Here is a 20,455-nt window from a genome sequence, read left to right as displayed (position 1 = left end):
ATCTTATCCTTGTGAAGGTTCCTCCAAAGAATCCCTGCTCTTTAGGCAGAGAAATACCTTACTCTTATAAAGGTTCCCTCATTGAATCGCTGCTCTTTAGCTAATAGAAATATCTTACCCTTGTGATGCCACCCCTACGATGGACTCCTACTGTTAATGTAACAGTCTTACTCTTGTGAATGTTACACCGATGAGTCCCTGTTTTTTAAGTAATGCAAGTCTTACCCTTGTAAATGTCACCCCGATGAATCCTGCTCGACGCCGCTGCAGATCGTGAATGAAATAAGCAGTTTCTGCGGCGTGCTCTTGATGAGGTGTTTGAACGTGTCTTACCCTTGTGAAGCTCCCCCTATAGATCCCTGCTCTTTAGATAATACAACTGCTTTACCCTTGTAAACGTTCCCCCAATGAATCCCTGCTCCACTCCGCTGTAAATGGTAAAAGGAATAAGCAGTTTCTGCGGCATGCTCTTGCTGAGGTATTTGAACGTGTCTTACCCTTGTGAAGCTCCCTCTATAGATCCCTGCTCTTTAGATTATCTTACCCTAGTGAATGTTCCCCCAATGAATCCCTGCTCGACCCCGCTGTAGATGGTGAGAGGGATGAGCAGTTTCTACGGCATGCTCTTGATGAGGTGTTTGAACGTGTCTTACCCTTGTGAAGCGCCCCCCCTCCCCCCCCCCGATAGATCCCTGCTCTTTAGATAATGCAACTGCTTTACCCATGTGAAGCTCCCCCTATATATCCCTGCTCTTTAGGTTATACAGTTGTCTTACCCTAGTGAATGTTCCCCCAATGAATCCCTGCTCGACCCCGCTGTAGATGGTGAGAGGGATGAGAAGTTTCTGCGGCGTGCTCTTGATGAGGTGTTTGAAGGTGGCGATCAGCAGACGCGGGGAGATCTTCCTCGTCTCGCCATCCTCCTCCTTGTCCAGCACGATCTTGTCGAGGAACACGCTGACGATGATGATGGCGACCACAGCGAACCCCGTGTAGATCCCACACACTATATACACCTAAAATGTAAAACTGATCGCTTAGTATGTACAAATGAAATTCTGACATAACACAGCCGCAGGGGCGGATTCAGGAAATATTCGGCGGGGAGGGCTACGGGAGAAAGAACACATGGACCAGCTCGTTAAATGGGCAATCTAAGTTCAAGTGTCACTAGTAGCTATTAAAGGCGCAGACCCTAGTTTTAGCCCGTGAAAATGGACACAAAGATGAGTTAATCTACAAACATGCTAGAGACATTTGGATACTGTTATAACAGAAAGAAGTTAAAATCTGTGATATTTAAACAGGGAAATACCGTCTAAAAATAACTAGACAAGACAAGACAAGACAGTTATTGAGGCCACATGACCAAGATAACTACTTTTAAAAACAAATTAATTGTGCGCTACGCGTATAAAAATTACAATACATGTATAATCAATTTAAATTGGCAGATTTCTTTTTAAAAACAAGACTATTCCTTTAATACACTTTATATTTTGGGTAGAAATCAGTAAATTAAATTTTTCTCTTGAAGTATTCTGATATGAACTATTTCCTGCTCAAAGCATAATATGGACATACTAAAAGAAAATGATATTCATCTTCCACTTGATTGAGATTACACTTTAAACAGATAGTTTCATTTCTTTCTATTACTGGAGTATATCTTAAAATAACTAGAGCTTGTCTTGAAAACCATTACTTCTCAGACGAACGTGTGTTTTTAGAATTATGCTAACTGCATTTTGGGGTATTACAAAAGCCTAAATGATCAGAATCACTTCAGGTGAACGAAAATTAGTATCCTAAATAATAAAATTTAAATACTAATTTAAGTCACAAAAACACGACTTTAATTGTGAAAAATACGTTGTAGTGTTTAAAAACCAGGGTCTGTCACTTTCACCATAACTGTCGAAAATACTGACAATTGGAATAAGCTGAATAAGTTTAAAACAGGAAGTCGGAGCGCCCTACCTTCTCGTCTGTTGGTCTCAGAGTCTCGTTGCCCTTCTGAGGACAGTAGTTGGCGCCACAAAGAGCGAGCTCTTCCGCGGATTTATTCAAATAATCGGAAGAATTATCTGGACGCTGGCTAAATATTTCAGATGAAATAAGATTCCCCCAGATTTGACCTGTAATGAAAGGTCAAATATATACTGCACAGCCAAAGAGACGCAAGTGTTAATTTAGTTTTCTTTAATTAACATAAATTATTCAGTTTCAATCCCGTGATGTCTTGGGGCGGGATTTAGCTCAGTCGGTTAGATGCTCGCCTGGGGTTCTTGCCTCGCAGGATCGAACCACCTCGGCGGATCCATTCAACGGATTGTTTTTATTTCTCGTTCCAACCAGTGCATCAGAACTGGACAAAGGCCGTGGTATGTGCTTTCCATTCTGTGGAAAAGTGCATATAAAAGATTCCTTTCTGCTAATGGAAAAATGTAGCGGGTTTTCTCAGATGAATATGAGTCAGAATTACCAAATGTTTGACATCCAATAGCCGATGATTAATTAATCAATGACTTATAGCCTTAGAAAGGAAATCTGCTACATTTTGTTTCCATTAGTAGCGAGTGATCTTTTATATGCACCATCCCACAGACAGAATAACACATACCACGGCCTCTGATGTACCAGTCGGGACTTAGGTCAGTTGGTAGAGCCATAGGATTCTCGTACTGTCCGTGGTTCGAATCCCCTCAGTGGAGGTGATTTTTCTGTTACCTTTGGAGTCGACGTGGGTGAGTTCTTATAAACACAAGCATACCGCGCATCACCGGATTTGAGGCTGGTAAGTAGTAGGTTCAAATCCCTGTATCATAGGCGTACGGGCTCAGCATTTTTGTAGGAGGGTGGGTTTCAGGATGGTTTTTTTTTTTTTTTTTTTTTTTTTTGTGTGCATTACTGCCAAAACCCTATATAGGGTGAAAAACGAATCACTACGCATTTTTACATGGATTACAACTAATTTTACGTCTAGAATGGTCGAAATACATGGTAAAAAGGTCTCAGGTTAGCACATTTTGCTCAAATATCTCTATCGTTTTGCCCGAATTTGAGGATTTTCTCCAGCACTAGAGGGGTAGTTGCCCCCACTGCTCCCACCTCCGTCTCGTACGCTTATACCCTGTACCAGCTCCCACCATAAATTTTCTTTTAACGACTCAAACGGGAGGCGTACGGCTACTAGACCGACCTGTCTGTCATTACAGGTAACCATTAATCTATTGTCCTGGAGGGGCGAGGCGTAGCCCAGTGGTACAGCGCACGCTTGATGCGCGGTCGGTTTGAGATCGATCCCCGTCAGTGGGTCCATTGCGCTATTTCTCGCTCCAGCCAGTGCACCACGACTGGTACATGAAATGCCGTGGTATGTGTTATCCTGTCTATGGGATGGTGCATATAAAAGATCCCTTGCTGCTAATCGAAAAGAGTAGCCCATGAAGTGGCGACAGCGGGTTTCCTCTCAATATCTTTGTGGTCCTTAACCATATGTCTGACGCCATATAACCGTAAATAAAAAAATGTGTTGAGTGCGTCGTTAAATAAAACATTTCTTTCTTTCTATTGTTCTGAACAAGAAGGAAATGAAGGAAGGAAATGTTTTATTTAACGAAGCACTCAACACATTTTATTTACGGTTATATGGTGTCGGACATATTGTTAAGGACCACACAGGTATCGAGAGGAAACCCGCTGTCGCCACTTCATGGGCTACTCTTTTCGATTAGCAGGATAACACATACCACGGCCTTTGTTACACCAGTTGTGGAGCACTGGCCGGATGTCCTGGACAAATAGCCAGGGCGGGATTTAGCTCAGTCGGTTGAGTGCTCGCTTGAGGTGCTTGCGTCGCAGGATCGAACCACCTCGATGGATCCATTCAACTGATTGGGTTTTTTTTTTCGTTCCATAACTGGTCAAAGATCATGGTATGTGCTTTTGTGTCTGTGGGAAAGTGCATATAAAAAGTCCCTTGCTGCATTATGAAAAATGTAGCAGGTTTCCTCTGATGACTATGTGTCACATTTACCAAATGTTTGACATCCAGTAGCCGATGATTAATTAATCAATGTGCTCTAGTGGTGTCGTTATACAAAACAAACGTTTTGGACAACTAGCCCAGGACAACGTAAACTGAATTAGATATATTAAGACACGAAAATAAAGTTAAAATGTTCAGTGTTAACTATACCAATATGCCTATAATAATCCTTAAACAAATAATTAAATACTAAGTCCGTCAAATCTAACCGAACATTTATATATCTAAGGCATTAAACTAATTTTAATAATCATGCATGTTAAACAATTAAATAACACTGGGGTCGTCACACGAAATTAATAGTAATTACGTGTCAAAACAAAAACGCCAAAACTGAATTCTATGTATGATACATGGAATATTATTTTATTGTGTTGGTGGTGGTTTCTTGTTTGTGTGTGGGTTTTTTTGTGGGGATTGGGTTGTTTTTTTGTTGTTGTTTTTGGGGGGTGGGGGTTGGGGGGGGGTGGCTTTTCTTGTCCTATAAATTTATGTCCTACTATATATTCCACAGAAAGAAAGCTACAGCGTTCATATGATTCGCTGTTTGCAATGTCACAAAATATAAGTGTAATAATTAACTATATGAGGCGGGCGTACCTAGCTTAAAATAAGAGTAGGTTGGTAGTACAAAAAGAATCAGGTTTAGGTGGCATAGACATTTTTAATTAAAAAGGGCATGGCGTTCAGTAGAGATTCTTCCTGTTAACTGTGTTATGTTACGATGAAGTATGTACACTCCCTTATCTTCAGTGTTAATACTATATATAGCTATCAGTGATAAACATTATCTGACGTCAATAAGAACCAGAAAAAAAAGAAGGAAAAAAAAAGAAAAAAGAGACCTCTTCCAAGATGGCCGCTGCGTGTTTATCACCACACCACGTACGGGAAATCCCGGATGATACGAAATCAGACCCATAAACCCACTTGTGTCTGCCCGAAGTTTGTTCGGCTTTAAATAATTCGTTTGTCAACTACAAACAACTTGTCTTGTTTACTCACTTTTGTGACTAAACAGCACAATCGAGTGCGGCTGTGGTGAACCCATTTACCTTACAGAGAGAGAGAGAGAGAGAGAGAGAGAGAGAGAGAGAGAGAGAGAGAGAGAGAGAGAGAGAGAGAGAGAGAGAGAGAGAGAGAGAGAGAGAGAGAGAGAGAGAGAAGGGGAGAGAGAGAGAGAGAGAGACACAGAGAGACAGAGAGACAGAGAGAGAGACAGACAGACAGAGAGACAGACATACAGAGAGATAGACACAGATAGAGACAGAGAGAGACACACAGAGAGACAGACAGACAGAGAGAATGACAGACACACAGACAGAGATAGAGAGAGACACACAGACAGACATAGAGAGAGAGACAGACAGACAGACATAGAGAGAGACACACAGACAGAGAAAGAAAGAGAGACAGAGAGAGACACACAGACAGAAACAGAGAGAGACACACACACAGAGACACACATACAGAGACAGACAAACATATTGATAGACAGAGACACAGAGAGAGATAGAGAGAGAGAGAGACAGAGAGAGAGAGAGAGAGAGAGAGAGAGAGAGAGAGAGAGAGAGAGAGAGAGAGAAAGAAGAAGAAGAAGAAACAAAAACAAAAAACACAAAACAAAAACCAAAACAAAAACAATAACAATAACAATAACAAGAACAATAACAATAACAAAACAAAACAAAACAAAACAAGGTAAGCGAGAAGCGTTCGCGTAGGTTAAACGCAGGGCTCTTAACATCTTAGACTGGCAGCCCAGGCATCCAAACTACGTGTCCAGGTCAGCGTGCTTGAACTTTAATTGACATCATTATTGGTGAAAAAAGATGTTGAAGAATTCGACATATGCTTTGAAGGGTGACATCGTAACAAGGTTGGGACATTTTTCTCTTTCATGTTTCTTTCTCGCTCACCTCAATCTGTTTGCGTAAATATGTATATTTAAAGCGCATCTCTCTCTCTCTCTCTCTCTCTCTCTCTCTCTCTCTCTCTCTCTCTCTCGCTCTCCCTCTCTTCTCTCTCTCTCTCTCCTCTCTCTTCTCTCTCTCCCCTTCTCTCTCTCTCTCTCGTCTCTCTCCCCCTCTCCTCTGCGATCTCGTTTTCATCCTCTCGCCCCGCTTCCGTTCTTCCTGGTCCCGGGGTGGGGTGGTGGTGGAGTGCATTTAAAAAAAAAAAATTGCGTACTTCGTTCTCAAAATGAATCATTCTTTTTCCGAAAAAAAAAAACGTTATAAATCTATTCACCAGTAATACACCAAAAACAACATAAAATTTCAAAAATGTATAGCAGAAGCCGTACAGCATATTCAATACCGAATCTCTGCACAAGACTGATTTCAAAAGTTTTGATAGAATCGTGAGGCTATACATCCATGACTCACTGACAGGTACTTTTTTTAAAAAGAGGAGAACTAATCTTAACCACAATATATGGTTCCAATTCCGTTTGTAGGAAGACTGCAATTTTTATAGCGCGTGTAGGCAAGGACGCTGAAAACATTTCTACATTCTCCGTAAACAAAGGCAGACACGATGGCCCGGGGTAGGGGGGGGGGGGGGGGCATCTGGGGTCCTCTCTAATCCGCCCAATAATTCTGAATCAAAAATGTTATTGGTAGTTAAATCTTAAGACAGAGATTTAAAAAAAAAAAGTTAGAATGCAGGAAATTGCATTTGATGACATCTAGTTTTCAAACTTATATCGGTGAGCATACCCCTGAACCCCCTAGAAACTTTACCCTGCGTCCTCGATCTCAGTCACCTCACCCCCCCCCCCTACCCCCCCACCCCCACCCATGTCAACTTGCTTCCGCCGTGCCTGAAAGGGACGTGTGAATGTGCACACAGATGTTCATAGAATAACATTTCAAGGAAGGAATCGTAATTATCGTACAGAAATATGGCTTAATGTTGTAGTTTTTTTGGTACTATTACGTGTACTTGCAATGTTAACTGGACACGATGTGGCGGAAACCCGAAAAATCGTCAGCGAGTACTCACGACAAAACGTCTGTACTGAACGCAGACTAGGTTATAATGAGAAGAAATACGCTAAGTTTATTACCAGAAAATTAATTAGCGTGTGTATATGAAGAATACCCATATGTAATAAACCCATCATCATAATAATCATTATGGCAGAATGTAGGTGAAAATGTTACAGGTTATAATGCCCCAGTTCATGAGTATATCGTCCATACTGTGCTCCGACGAAGGAAATATTTTATTTAACGACGCACTCAACACATTTTATTTACGGTTATATGGCGTCGGACATATTATTAATGACCACACAGATATAGAGAGAGGAAACCCGCTGTCGCCACTTCACGGGCTACTCTTTTCGATTAGCAGCAAGGGAGCGTTTGTATGCAACGCCCCATAGACAGAATAGTACATACCACGGCCCTTCTTACACCAATTGTGAAGCACTGACTGAAGCGAGAAGTAGCTCAATGGGCCCACCGACAAGGATCGATCCTAGATCGACCGCGAATCAGGCAGGCGCTGTACCACTGAGCTACGTCCCGCTCCGTGCTCAAACGAAATCAGGAGAGGAATCTCCTACCAATCAACGAACCAACCAATGACACAGATTATAATGTCACAAATCATGATAACACAGGTGAGAAAGAATAATTTATTTACTTAACGTCTCACACAACATATTTTAATTACGATTATATGTCGTTTGATATATGATTAAGAACTGCATAGATAATGAGGGAGTAAAAACGCTGCTGCCACAGACAGGCTAGTACAAACCACGGTCTTTGTTACACTAGTTGTAGAGCACTGGCTGAAAAAAGAAATAGCCCTATCGAAGAAATAGGGGATCGATCCAAGACAGACAGCCAAACAAGGGAGCGCTTTACCACCTGACCCCCCCCCCCCCTCCCCTTAAAGAAAAGAGGGGGAAAAGAAGAGGATAAAATGGCACTATAGCTAAAGGTGCAGGTATGACTCTTGTACAGATGCATGATAACCAAATTATTTCTGAAGCCAAAGAAGAGGGAAAAAGAAAAAAAAAGAACTTACTTGTCTGAAAGATCATGAAGAAGATTCCAAAGAACCTGTTGATGACCGCGTCTTCCGTGGCCCCGGTCAGCTTAGAGTACCAGACCCCGACCTGCGTGAGGTACGTGCACTTGGCGGACCACAGAGGGGCCGCTCCCAGCCCCAGGATGATTGCAGCCGGCGCCATCAGTCCCCAGATGGCGTAGAAATTGGCCGCCATGTACAGGACGTAGCCACCCATGGCGATGGGAATCGTCCACTTGCAACCGAGCCGAGCGATCAGGATTGGCGGTACGAACATGCACGAGACGATCAGGGCCCCGTAAAGGACGGCGATGCTTCCCGAGCCCACGCCGAGCTCCTTGTTGAGACTCGACTGCAGGTTCGACATGGACTGGAATGCTGTGAAGAGGAACAAAAAACCGATGCTGACCACGGCGACATTCTTGATGATCTGGTTCTTCGACATGGGAGATACAAAGGTCTCCGGTTGCGTCCCATTGGACGTTTTGGGTGGCAGTTCGATAGATTCGATGTAGCTTGGTGGTGTGTCCTTTTCGCCAGACATGGCTGCGGTTCTGAAAAGAAATGAAGTTAGAGGTGATGGCTCTGAAATCTTGAAGTTCCCCCCTCTGAGGTGATCAGTGGCGGCTCCAGACAAATCCATTTGTGGTGGGGGGCAGTGACATGAGGTGTAATGTCAATGGAACTTTGGGGGAGGTTTGGACGGGGATCGTAAAAAATGAAAATTAATATATAATAAAATTATGACTATCACAAAATTTAGGGGTGCCCGGACCCCTTGGCCCCCTAGATCTGCCTCTGAGTGATATGAAAGGCAGCGAGATGTGTATGAGCGTTCAGACGGGGTGACACGGGACCTCTTTGACGGCCCATCTGTATCCGATTATATAACCGATATTAAGACTCTTATACACTATTAGCATATATTATATATAACAATGCAATGGTATTTGGGGCATTACTGGGTTAAAAGCATGTTACAAATGCAAAGATACAAAAAACCGAATTAACGTTAGCTCCTCACTAGCATATAGATGATGACAGGACTTCTAGAATTATTTTTAAATCCACTAGCCATGGGATCAGTGGAATTTTAAAATGTACTAGCCACGAGAGAGAGAGAGAGAGAGAGAGAGAGAGAGAGTCCGAGAGAGAGAGAGAGAGAGAGAGAGAGAGAGAGAGAGAGGAGAGAGAGAGGAGAGAGAGAGAGAGGGAGGGAGATTGAGAGGAATAAAAAGACCGATAAATAAAGAAAAAGATAAAGGAGGAAGGAAATGTTTTATTTGAACGACCGCAATCAATACATTTTATTGTCGGTTATGGGCATGAGACCATATGGTTAAGGACCACACAGAGGAATTGAGAGAGGAGGCCCCGACATTGTTTCCGCCTGTCGCCACTTTCATGGGCCTACTCATTTCGATTAGCCTCAGGGGATCTGTATTATGCATCATCCCACAGACAGGGTTTTACCCTAATCACCGGCCTTTAATATGCCAGTCGTGGTGCACTGGCTGCAACGAAAAATAGCCAATGGGCCCACCGACGGGGATCGATCCCAGATCGACCGCACATCGAGCGAGCGCTTTACCACTGGGCTATGTTCCGCCCCTAGACAGATACAGAGAGACAGAAAGACAGACATACTTAAGTGCATGTGTTTGCCTGTATGTTTTTGTGCATGCGTATGTTGTATCGTTTTGAAGCATTAAGCCAGCTTAACTGATTTGTGCACGATTCTGAAACTGATACCTTTATAATACTGTCATTTACACGGAAGACTTGCACACTGTAATATTTACCTTACCTAGGTGCGGAGAGTGGTTATTGTGCAAACACATCGACTAAGAAGAATAGCCGTGGCAAACTCAACACTGAAGGTAAATCGACCCACTAGCCGAGACTACGTTAACAAAAAAACCCACAACATATTCAACAACCACTGAACACAATATTTACTCAGTGGCTATTAGTTGTCAGCGATAGGACAAAGACAGGACAACACATACCATGGTCGTTGATATGTCAACAGTGGAGTACTGGTTGGAAACGAAAATTATTGTTCCTAACTATAGCTATTTTGTGTCTTAAAATACATGCTGTTTGAACACTTGGTACAGAGAGTTAGATGGCCATCTCTCTCTCCCCTCTCTCTCTCTCTCTCTCTCTCGCTCTCCGCTCTCTCTCCGTCTCTCTCACACACACACACACACACCTACACACACACTACACACCACAGTCTCTCTCTTTCTCTCTCCTTCCCTTTTTCTCCTTTTCCCTCTCTCCCCTTCTCTTCTCTCTCTCTCTCTCTCTCTCTCTCTCTCCTCTCTCTCTCTCTCTCTCTCTTCCTCCTGTCCCCTTCCTCTTCTTCTCTGTTCCTTTCTCTCTCTCCTCTCTCTCTTCCCCCCCCTTCTTCTCCCCTCTTTGCTCCTTCTCTCTCTCTCTCTCTCTCCTCGCTTTTTTTCCCCCCTCTTTTGTGTGTTTCTCGCTGTCTCTCGTCCCTCCACCACAACTTTTCTCTCTCTCTCTTTCTCTATCTCTCTCCATCCCTCTCCTCCTCTCCCTCTTCTCTCTCTCTCTCTCTCTCTCTCTCCTCTCTCTCTCTCTCCTCTCTCTCCCTCATTCTCCACACACACACACACACAGTCTCTTTCTTTTTTCTCTATCTCTCTCCACCCTCTCTCTCCCCCTTCTTTCCATCCCTCCCTTCCCCTCTCTTCTCTCTCCCCTTCTTCTCTCTCTCTCTCTCTCCTCTCCTCTCTATCTCTCTCTCTCTCTCTCTCCTTCTCTCTCTCTCTCTCTCTCTCTCTCTCTCTCTCTCTCTCTCTCTCTCTCTCTCTCTCTCCCAAATGTCAATATAACCAAATTATCATAGTTTAAAATGTACCCAAGTGCCATTAGACAAACACTCCTTTCCTTAAACAATCATACGACCCGTATCGAACATCAGGTGAGCGATCTCCCTTTAATCTACATTGTGCCCCTCCCCATTATAATTCAACTTGATGTGACACGTTCTTAGGATAGATCTAAGTCACGACCAGTTGTTTACGTGGTTGGTCTAAGGAGAAGCGCTAGAGAACTTCGTTTGAGTAATAATTCTTGTTATAAATCAAAACTCTGTGGAATGTGCTCGCTTGTGACATTTGCACATAATATAAAGTGCAGGATCAAAAGACGGCAAACGTCCGTCTGTACACGTTTCTCCGACTCGCACAATATCCGGGTCTGTCTGCCGTATACATGCCACATAAAACGTAATACGTGTTCGTATATCTTGTACGTACTTTGCTGTTGCTAGGGCGGTGTCATTCCTCTCATAAACAGATCAGTTAGTACAATCATACAATCTGTTTTCACAATTGTTTCATTTTAATATGTCTGTATGTTTATATCAAATTACCCCGTCGATGGGCCTATTGGGCTCTAGCCAGTGCACCACGACTGACATATCAAAGGCCGTGGTATGTGCTATCCTGTCTGTGGGATGGTGCATATAAAAGATCCCTTGCTAATAATGGAAAAAATATATTGGGTTTCATCTCTGTGACTGTGTCAAAATGACCATATGTTAAAAATGCAGAAAAAATGCTTAGAAATCACTGCCATTAAAAACATATTGCACAAAAAATTTGAAATAGAAAGATATATTCTATTTAAAAAATGCAATTATGAAACATTTATTAAAGAATGGTCCCCATGGCTCAACCTTTTTAATGAGTGAGTGATAGTAATATAGATATAATTAATATTAACAAAAATATAATGTATACATATATACATGTAGCAATATATATTGTGACTGATTTAGTGCGTGGCTTATTTGGCGACCGCAGAGTTTCGTGTCTTATTTAATTCAAACAACTTCTTTCCTTCTTCTTATGCCATCTATATCTGTCTTGTATTTTTCTTAATTTTCTTCTTCTTCTTCTTCTTCTTCGTCTTCTTCGTCTTCTTCTTCTAAATCCTTTTCTGATTCTCATCCTTCTTATTCGATATTTTCTCTGTTCCTGTTTAAATCTCGGATCATAACAATAGTTATATTATAGATCACTGTCCATGTTCATCTGTATGCATGAACTGAACTTCACCCTGAATCAGTTTCTATTAATTTTTGTTATTTTTAACACAGTTTGTTGCTGCTTAGACCATGGATACAAATGTAAAGCAGTGATTCGGTGCTCCCAAACCCGACACTGCTATATGATCTGGGACACCCGAATTTAATATGGACGAAGCACTAAATGAAGTAAACAATGACAGTATTATTAATGGACAATTCAGCGAAGATGAAATTTTAAAAGGCATAAAACAACTTAAAAATGATAAAGCTGCTGGTATTGACAAAGTCGTTAACGAGTACATTAAATCAACCCAACAATTCTCTTGCCAGTTTACGTTAAACTTTTTAACATACTCATCGAGCACGGTGTTTTGCCGGAGGAATGGCTCAATGGTATCATCATACCAATTTTTAAAAATAAAGGAAACCGCCTATCGCCTGAAAACTACCGACCGATCACATTGCTTTGCTGTTGTTCTAAGTTATTTACATCTATACTCAATAACCGTTTAAATATATTTATTGAAGAAAATAATATCATGAGTGAAGTCCAGGCTGCTTTTCGTAAAGGCTACTCCACAACAGACCACATATTCACCTTACATAATTTGATAGATATCTTGAAAAAAAAGAAAAAAAAGAAGTTGTACTGCGCGTTTGTTGATTTTCAGAAAGCTTTCGACATGGTTTCACGAACTAATCTATGGCAAAAGTTATTATATAATAATATAAACGGCAAATTCTTTAGAATCATACACCAGATGTACCAAGGCCTTAAATCACTTATATATGTAAACAACCAACACTCCGGGCTATTTCCATGCAACAACGGTATCCGGCAAGGCGAAAATTTATCACCTGTTTTATTTTCTTTATATTTAAATGATTTAGAAGACTACTTATTCAATCATGGATGTGAAGGGCTTTCCCCTATCCCAGATAATCCCGAAAACCCAATTGACGTTGGTCTTCAACTTATCTGTCTGCTATATGCTGATGATACAGCCCTCTTAGCAACAACTGCATCTGACCTACAGCATACGTTAAACACTTTTTATGAATATTGCAAGACATGGAAACTTAAAATTAATATCACTAAAACGAAGGTAATTATTTTTAACGGTACAGCTAAAGACTACAGACATATTTTCAAGATAGGAAACACTGCTTTAGAAAACATTAAAGAGTATAAATATCTAGGAATTACATTTACTAATAAAAATAACTTCCGAATTACAAAGATGAGACTTAAACAACAAGCTACCAAAGCAATGTATTTTGTACTTGCAAAAGCCAAAGAACATTTTCTGTCAGTCGACTGTAAACTTAAAATGTTCGACTCGATGATCCTTCCAGTTTTACTACATGGGTGCGAAATTTGAGGACATGAGAAAACTGATATCTTAAACGCTGTCCAAATACATTTTTTCAGACATATTTTACCAGTAAAGAAATCGACACCACTATTTATGTTATATGGAGAGCTGGGGAGAATGCCTATCGAGCTAACTATATACAGACGAATGGTCTGTTATTGGGCACGAATTATATCGGGGAAACAATCTAAACTATCTTTCTTATTATATAGAGCAATGTTATTAGACCATCTTAGCAATAATACCAATTATAACTGGATCACAACAGTAAAAAATATCCTGAATAATTTAGGAATGAGCGATGTCTGGCTTTCCCAATCTTTTGTATCAGTTAAGGTCCTCTCTCAACAAATAAAAAATAGACAATATGACCAATATTTACAAACATGGAGTAACGAAATAGAACTCTCATCGAAAGGCACTACATACAGATATTACAAAGAACACCTCAGTCTAGAAAAATATTTTACTATTATCCCTGAAAAGATGTGGACAATTATTTTGAAATTCAGATTATCTAATCACTATTTGCCTATTGAAACTGGACGCTGGAATAACATACCTAAGAAAGACAGGCTATGTAACCTATGTGATGAAATAGACATTGGTGACGAATACCATTATATTTTCGTCTGTAAATATTTTCATGATTTCAGGGTCCAGTTTCTACATCCATATTATTATACACGACCAAATACTTTCAAATTCAAACAACTCATGAACAGTAAACGAATCAGTGTATTAAAGAATTTATCAAAATTAATAAATGTTATTACTAATATCTTTAAACGCTCAAAATGCACCCAAACTAACAGTATTTAAGGATTGTACTGTTTATACTGGAAAATAACTTATTTACTGCATATATTGTCAACCACCATCTTGTCATGTGTATATTGTGAAGTGAATGTGTGTACATATATACATTTATATTGTAAATCCCAAATTCTTCATGTATATATTATATATATATATATATATATATATATATATATATATATAGATATATATATATATATATATATATATATGTTCCTTTATATTATGTAGCCCTTCTATGCCGTTGCTGAACGGCCAGAGTGTAAATAAATTCTGTTCTGTTCTGTTCTGTTCTATTAAAGAGAGAGAGAGAGAGAGAGAGAGAGAGAGAGAGAGAGAGAGAGAGAGAGAGAGAGAGAGAGAGAGAGAGAGAGAGAGAGTTATAAATCTAACTAGTTATACTTTGGTTACTTTCATAAGCGTTTCATAAACTTTTGACACGACCGCAGTGCAGGGTACATACCCGTCTACCGTTGCTAAGATTGTCGCTGCCAAGTTGTTATTTAAAAAACAAGGAATAATTTATTGGCAAAAAAGAAAGAACACGATAAGTTCAGCTGTGTAAACCGAGGAAGTAGCATATCTTGATAGCGAATCTCGGTACCATCGCGTGAAGTAAGTTATCAGTCAGGGTAAACAGTCGTGTCAATAGAACCCAAACATTTCTAATAATAATGATTATATAGAGTGACCCATTGTACCATATGCATGATAGATGTGGTTACCACATGAGATTAGATGAGGATTTTTTTACAAAAGAAAAAAAGAAGAAGATAATTTAAACAAGAGCAAAATAAAAAACAAAAAAACAAAACGAAAAGGAATAAATCCAAAAACAACAACCACAACACAAAAAAACCTACCCAGAACCCCCTCAAAAAAAAGAAGAAAAAAAAGAAAAAAAAGAAGAAGAAGAAAAACCCCACCAAGTCACATCAAATGGACAACAATAATAACATAATATGTGGCTAAAATTGCTACTCTCTCTCCCAACCCTTTCTTGTCCTGGACAACATAACCACCATGCACATAATTACTACCAACCTGCAACCTTCAAGTAAATCAGAACTGTGATCCGATAAGATAATATATTTGGTATGCTACTTTAGCATCACCAAACCCTTAGCATTAGTTGTGAATTAATCAACTCATTAGCTTTAAGGTTCCATTCAATGTGGTTTTAACCAAGTCATTATCACTAATGTCCACCGGCCTCGGTGGTGTCGTGGTTAAGCCAATGGAAATAAGGCTGATGGGTACTGGGCTCGCACCCCGGTACCGGCCCCCATACAAAGCGAGTTTAACGACCAGTGGGTAGGTGTGAAGCCACTACAATCTCTTCTCTCTCACTAACCGCTAACAATTAACAACTAGCCACTAATCATCTGTCCTGGACAGCCCAGATAGCTGAGGTGTGTGTGTGTGTGTGTGTGTGTGTGTGTGTGTGTGTGTGTGTCCAGGACAGCGTGCTTGAACGTTAATTGGATATAAGCACGAACATACCTAAAAGAAGAAGAAGAAAAATAACTAGTGTCCCATTCATTGTGTTTCAGCACATAATCAAGTCATCAGTAATAGAAAGAAAGAAATGTTTTATTTAACGACGCACTCAACACATTTTATTTACGGTTATATGGCGTCAGACATATGGTTAAGAACCATACAGATATTGAGAGAGGAAACCTGCTGTCGCCACTTCATGGGCTACTCTTTCCGATTAGCAGCAAGGGATATTTTATATGCACCATCCCACAGACAAGCTAGTACATACCACGGCCTTTGTTACACCAGTCGTGGTACACTGGTTGAAACAAGAAATAGTCCAGTGGGGCCACCGACAGGATTCAATCCTAAACCGACCGCGCATCATGTGAGCGCTTTACCATTGGGCTACGTCCCGCCCCTTCATTAGTAATAGTGTCCGAGCCCTTGTAGTGTCCCATCCATTATGGTTTTTTAGCAAGCATTCTTATTGGCGAGTGGGATGAAAGGAACCAACGGATTAGACGTGAACTCTGTGTCATCAGTACCAGTCTACGGTGCACTCCTAACCCGCCTTGTAAACCCGTCATTGTACTTCGCCTGTACGATATTTAGTTTACCTGTGATACCTATAATACCTGTAATAGCATGGTACGCTTTGATTGTTGTTTTCTTTTTCTTTTTCACATGCTCAGAAGTAGCCTCTATTGTCGTTGAAGCGTAAATACAGAGTTTTGATTCATCAATGTTGTGTGTTACTATCTGTCTAAGTCTAGGGCCGAACCTATCGAGGGGCATGGGGGCAATTTCACCATAACCGCATAGCAGTTTGGAATGAATCGCATGAATGCTTTTTCTTTTGTTTCTTTTTTTTTTTTCCTTTTTTTTCAGATTCACTTTGTGGCGAGGTCAGAGAGTGTCTAAGATCTACCTGATCCTTTGGCAAGTTTTATTGGATACGAACAAGTAAATATTATTGGTAGTTCGGTAGGTAGATAGGAGTGGGGAGGGATGGACGGAGTAGGAGTGAGGGAAGGATGGGCGAACGGAGAGGGAGTGACTGACAATGGCGTATTGGGGGAGGGCAACCCACTATGTTTGGGGGGGGGCAACCCACTATGTTGGGGGGGGGCAACACACACTATGTATGTATGTATGTATGTATGTATGTATGTATGTATGATTTTATAACATTTAATACAGTAAAAAAGAAGGTTTGATTAGGGGGCCACCCCCCCCCCCCCCCACGCTACGCCACTGAGCGGTAGATTAGATGCTGGCCGATGGGAGAATTGTTTATTTGTATGTATGTATAGATGAATTAATATATATTGTAAGTATGTCCGGTTTGTCTAGTACAAAGATATAAACGATAAACGCTGTGGGCACAGGAGATACAAATTCTTTTTGCCTCAGAAATTGTTTCTCATCCCGTTGCTAGGACTAGACGTTTAAGCACAGAATCGCCCGCAGTTCGCATGCCACCATGGTAACCATTCGGTCACCGAGACATTCTTTAACGGTCAATTAACCAATGCTATACGCGAAGACCTATGTATGTTTATAATATGTGCGTGCGTTTGTGTGTATGTGAATGTGCATGCATGAATGTAAGTATGTTTAACCGTGTATGTGTCTGGATGCGTGTGTTGTGCATTTGTCTAATATTTTCTCGCTCCAGCCAGTGCGCCACGACTGGTACACCAACTGCAGTGGTATGTGCTATCATGTCTATGGGATGGTGCATACAAATGATCCCTTGCTGCTAATCGAAAAGAGTAGCCCATGAAGTGGCGACAGCGGGTTTCCTCTCTCAATATCTGTGTGGTCCTTAACCATATGTCTGACACCATATAACCGTAAATAAAATGTGTTGAGTGCGTCGTTAAATAAAACATTTTCTTCCTTCTTTGTCTAATATGTTATGTAAAATTCGAAAATGTTCCAACATATAGTTACAATGTCATGTGTATGAATAAAAAAAAATATTTTTTATTTTTCTAGTAACATTCCTTCTATTCTGACAACAGTTCGCGACATACCACCTGACAGACGATGTACTGACGTAACGCGTAGTTTCACCAGGTACACGCGTCATTCACAGACTCTCTAGATATGCCTTTGTCGTGACTTACTTTGTAGGTCAAGTTCGTGAATCATTATTACTAGCATGTCGGTCATAATGCAATTCTTAAAATATCTTTAAGTCAAATTCACGAATAATTAATTTTCTTATTACAAAGGGCTATTTTGTAGCTGATGTATTGGGGTCGCGGGGGGAGGGGGGGGGGGGGCAGCAGCGTGTGGGCCGTTTTCCGAGTGCGCCTTTTTTTTGTCGTGGCGATGGCGCGGTGTGGATTACGGACGCGGGAATCGGACAAATTAAAATATGCATTATATGGTTATGGATAGCAGTGTTATCCGCACTGTGGCAGCACCGTATCCGTACTGTGTCCGCACCGTTCCCGCACCTTGTCCGCATTATGTCCTCACCATATCTGCACTATATCCGCATTGTGTCCGTACCATCCCCCCCCCCCCACCCCCCCCCTCCCCCCCCACCCCACCGTGTCCGTATTGTGTATGTAATGTGCCTATGCAGGAAGGAAATGTTTTATTTAACGACGCACTCAACACATTTTATTTACGGCTATATGACGTCGGACATATGGTTAAGGACCATACAGATATTGAGAAAGGAAATCCGCTGTCGTCACTGCATGGGCTACTCTTTTCGATTAGCAGCAAGGGATCTTTTATATGCACCATCCCACAGACAGGATAGTACATACCACGGCCTTTGTTACACCAGATGTGCGTGTTAACAGAAGGGAAAGGAAGGGACCTATATTAGCGTGCCCACATCCTTACGGTTCAGGCACGCCCACCATGGACTCGGGTTCTGACTTCGCCAGCCTTCGATTCCATGGTGGGGGGGGGGGGGGGGGAGGGTTCTACGGAACCTGCGTTTTAGGCGGCCCCGTGCTTCAAGCGACCATGTGGTGATGTATACATTTATTTTCCCCAGGTAATTTTTCCCCTCTACCCGAGGGGGTTGCAAAATATATATCCAGGGAAGGGAGCCCCGCTGTTATTTGTGCCACAAGCCCCGCGGATCCTTAAACCTTCTCTGCGTGTTAACACTGTATACACCGTGTCCGCACCGTATCAGCATTTTGTGCGTACCGTACCCGCACAGTGTCCGCGCATGATGAATAAAACCAAGCTTAATTATTGTTTTCTGCCTGGTGGATGTGCTTCAATAATTAAATAAATTAAAAATAAATAAATATAATTGTGTTGGCGTTGAGCATTCAAAACGTTACCTCCCGCACACGATCTATGTGATCAATTCTGGAGGTGTACTTAAAGCCACGGACCCCGATTTGTATGCAGTGTAAAATACAACAGCTGTTTTACCATTAAACCGGCCTCGTTGGCGCAGTGGTTAAGCCATCGGACTACAGGCTGATAGGTACAGGGTTCGCAGCCTGGTACCGGCTCCAACCCAGAGCGAATTCTTATGGGCTCAGTGGGTAGGTGTAAAGCCACCACACCCTCTTCTCTCTAACTAACCACTAACTAACTAACTAACTAACTAACTAACAACTAACCCACTGTCCTGGATAGACAGCCCAGATAGCTGAGGTATGTGCCCAGGACAGCGTGCTTGAACATGAATTGGATATAAGCACGAAAATAAGCTGAAATGAAATTTACCATTAATTTGAACATTACTTACATCATTGTGCTTATATTATAAAGTTTGGCAAATCCAATGTGCTTCCGGTCGTCACTGTGGTTCTAGTAACTCAGAATGAATTTTATACGAAACCAACCCCCCCCCCCCCCCAAGCCCCCCCCCAAAAAACCCCCCCCCCCCCCAAAAAAAAACCCAAAACAACCCCAAAAAACACAACAAAACAAAAACACAAACAACAACATTATAGCAAACAATTCTGAAACAAGGAACGGTTGCTTTAATTAACATTAATTCGGTGAAATAATTTCTATGATGAAATAAGGGTGAGGTACAAGTTTCAGTTGGAATAATATTCAAGGGTGATAAGGCGTCTCCCAGTATGATATATGACAACTTGTTACTCAGCATGGCAGTCAATCAGCCGGCTTTTCTGCGAAATGGTCACCTGATTTACGAAAATAAACAGATAAAACAAAAACTTACTGCTTACATTTCCTAATGAGGTCATCACTGTATGCGGAGTTATTTGCTGCTTATCTTCAAACACACCGCAGTAAATATCAGGGCGTAGGTTGGGAGGTTTGAGGGTTCGGACGACCCTCACCCCCTACCCCACCCCGCTAAGGCTAAACTAGTTTGTACAGTGCAATATTAGGCTATTCGTATACATATATACCCAAGGGAAATGTAGATACAAGTGTCCGCTAGGTTCATATTCGACCCTCAAGAGCCCCCACCCCCACCCTCGCCCTCCATGTCCAGACCACGCCACGTCTCTAAATATAATATCAGGAGGATTTTTAAAAGTCGCTTCGCCCTCTAAATCATTTGAGCAATATTTCTGTAAAATACTTGAAGTCCCTTAAATTACTTGAAACATTATTCTATTCACATGTCCCGGCCTCGGTGGCGTC

At 41.4% G+C, this 20,455-nt stretch overlaps 1 protein-coding gene across 3 annotated transcripts in view; it reads right to left on the bottom strand.

The window, feature by feature from the left end:
• LOC121388134 (protein unc-93 homolog A-like) overlaps positions 1-20,455 on the bottom strand; it is a 40,296-nt gene that overhangs the window by 16,600 nt on the left and 3,241 nt on the right. For all 3 annotated transcript variants that reach the window (XM_041519371.1, XM_041519370.1, XM_041519372.1), the window contains exons 2-4: positions 8,096-8,652; positions 1,981-2,138; positions 777-1,016 (exon numbers count right to left, since the gene is read on the bottom strand). In XM_041519371.1, the coding sequence (XP_041375305.1) occupies positions 777-1,016; positions 1,981-2,138; positions 8,096-8,642 (945 nt within the window). In that variant the 5' untranslated portion in view covers positions 8,643-8,652. The remainder of the gene's footprint in view (positions 1-776; positions 1,017-1,980; positions 2,139-8,095; positions 8,653-20,455) is intronic.

Source organism: Gigantopelta aegis, chromosome 14, assembly GCF_016097555.1.
Source record: "Gigantopelta aegis isolate Gae_Host chromosome 14, Gae_host_genome, whole genome shotgun sequence".
Taxonomy (NCBI): Eukaryota; Metazoa; Mollusca; class Gastropoda; order Neomphalida; family Peltospiridae; genus Gigantopelta; species Gigantopelta aegis.
The sequence above is the reverse complement of the archived record's forward strand: the minus strand, read 5'-3'. Positions and strand labels throughout refer to the sequence as shown.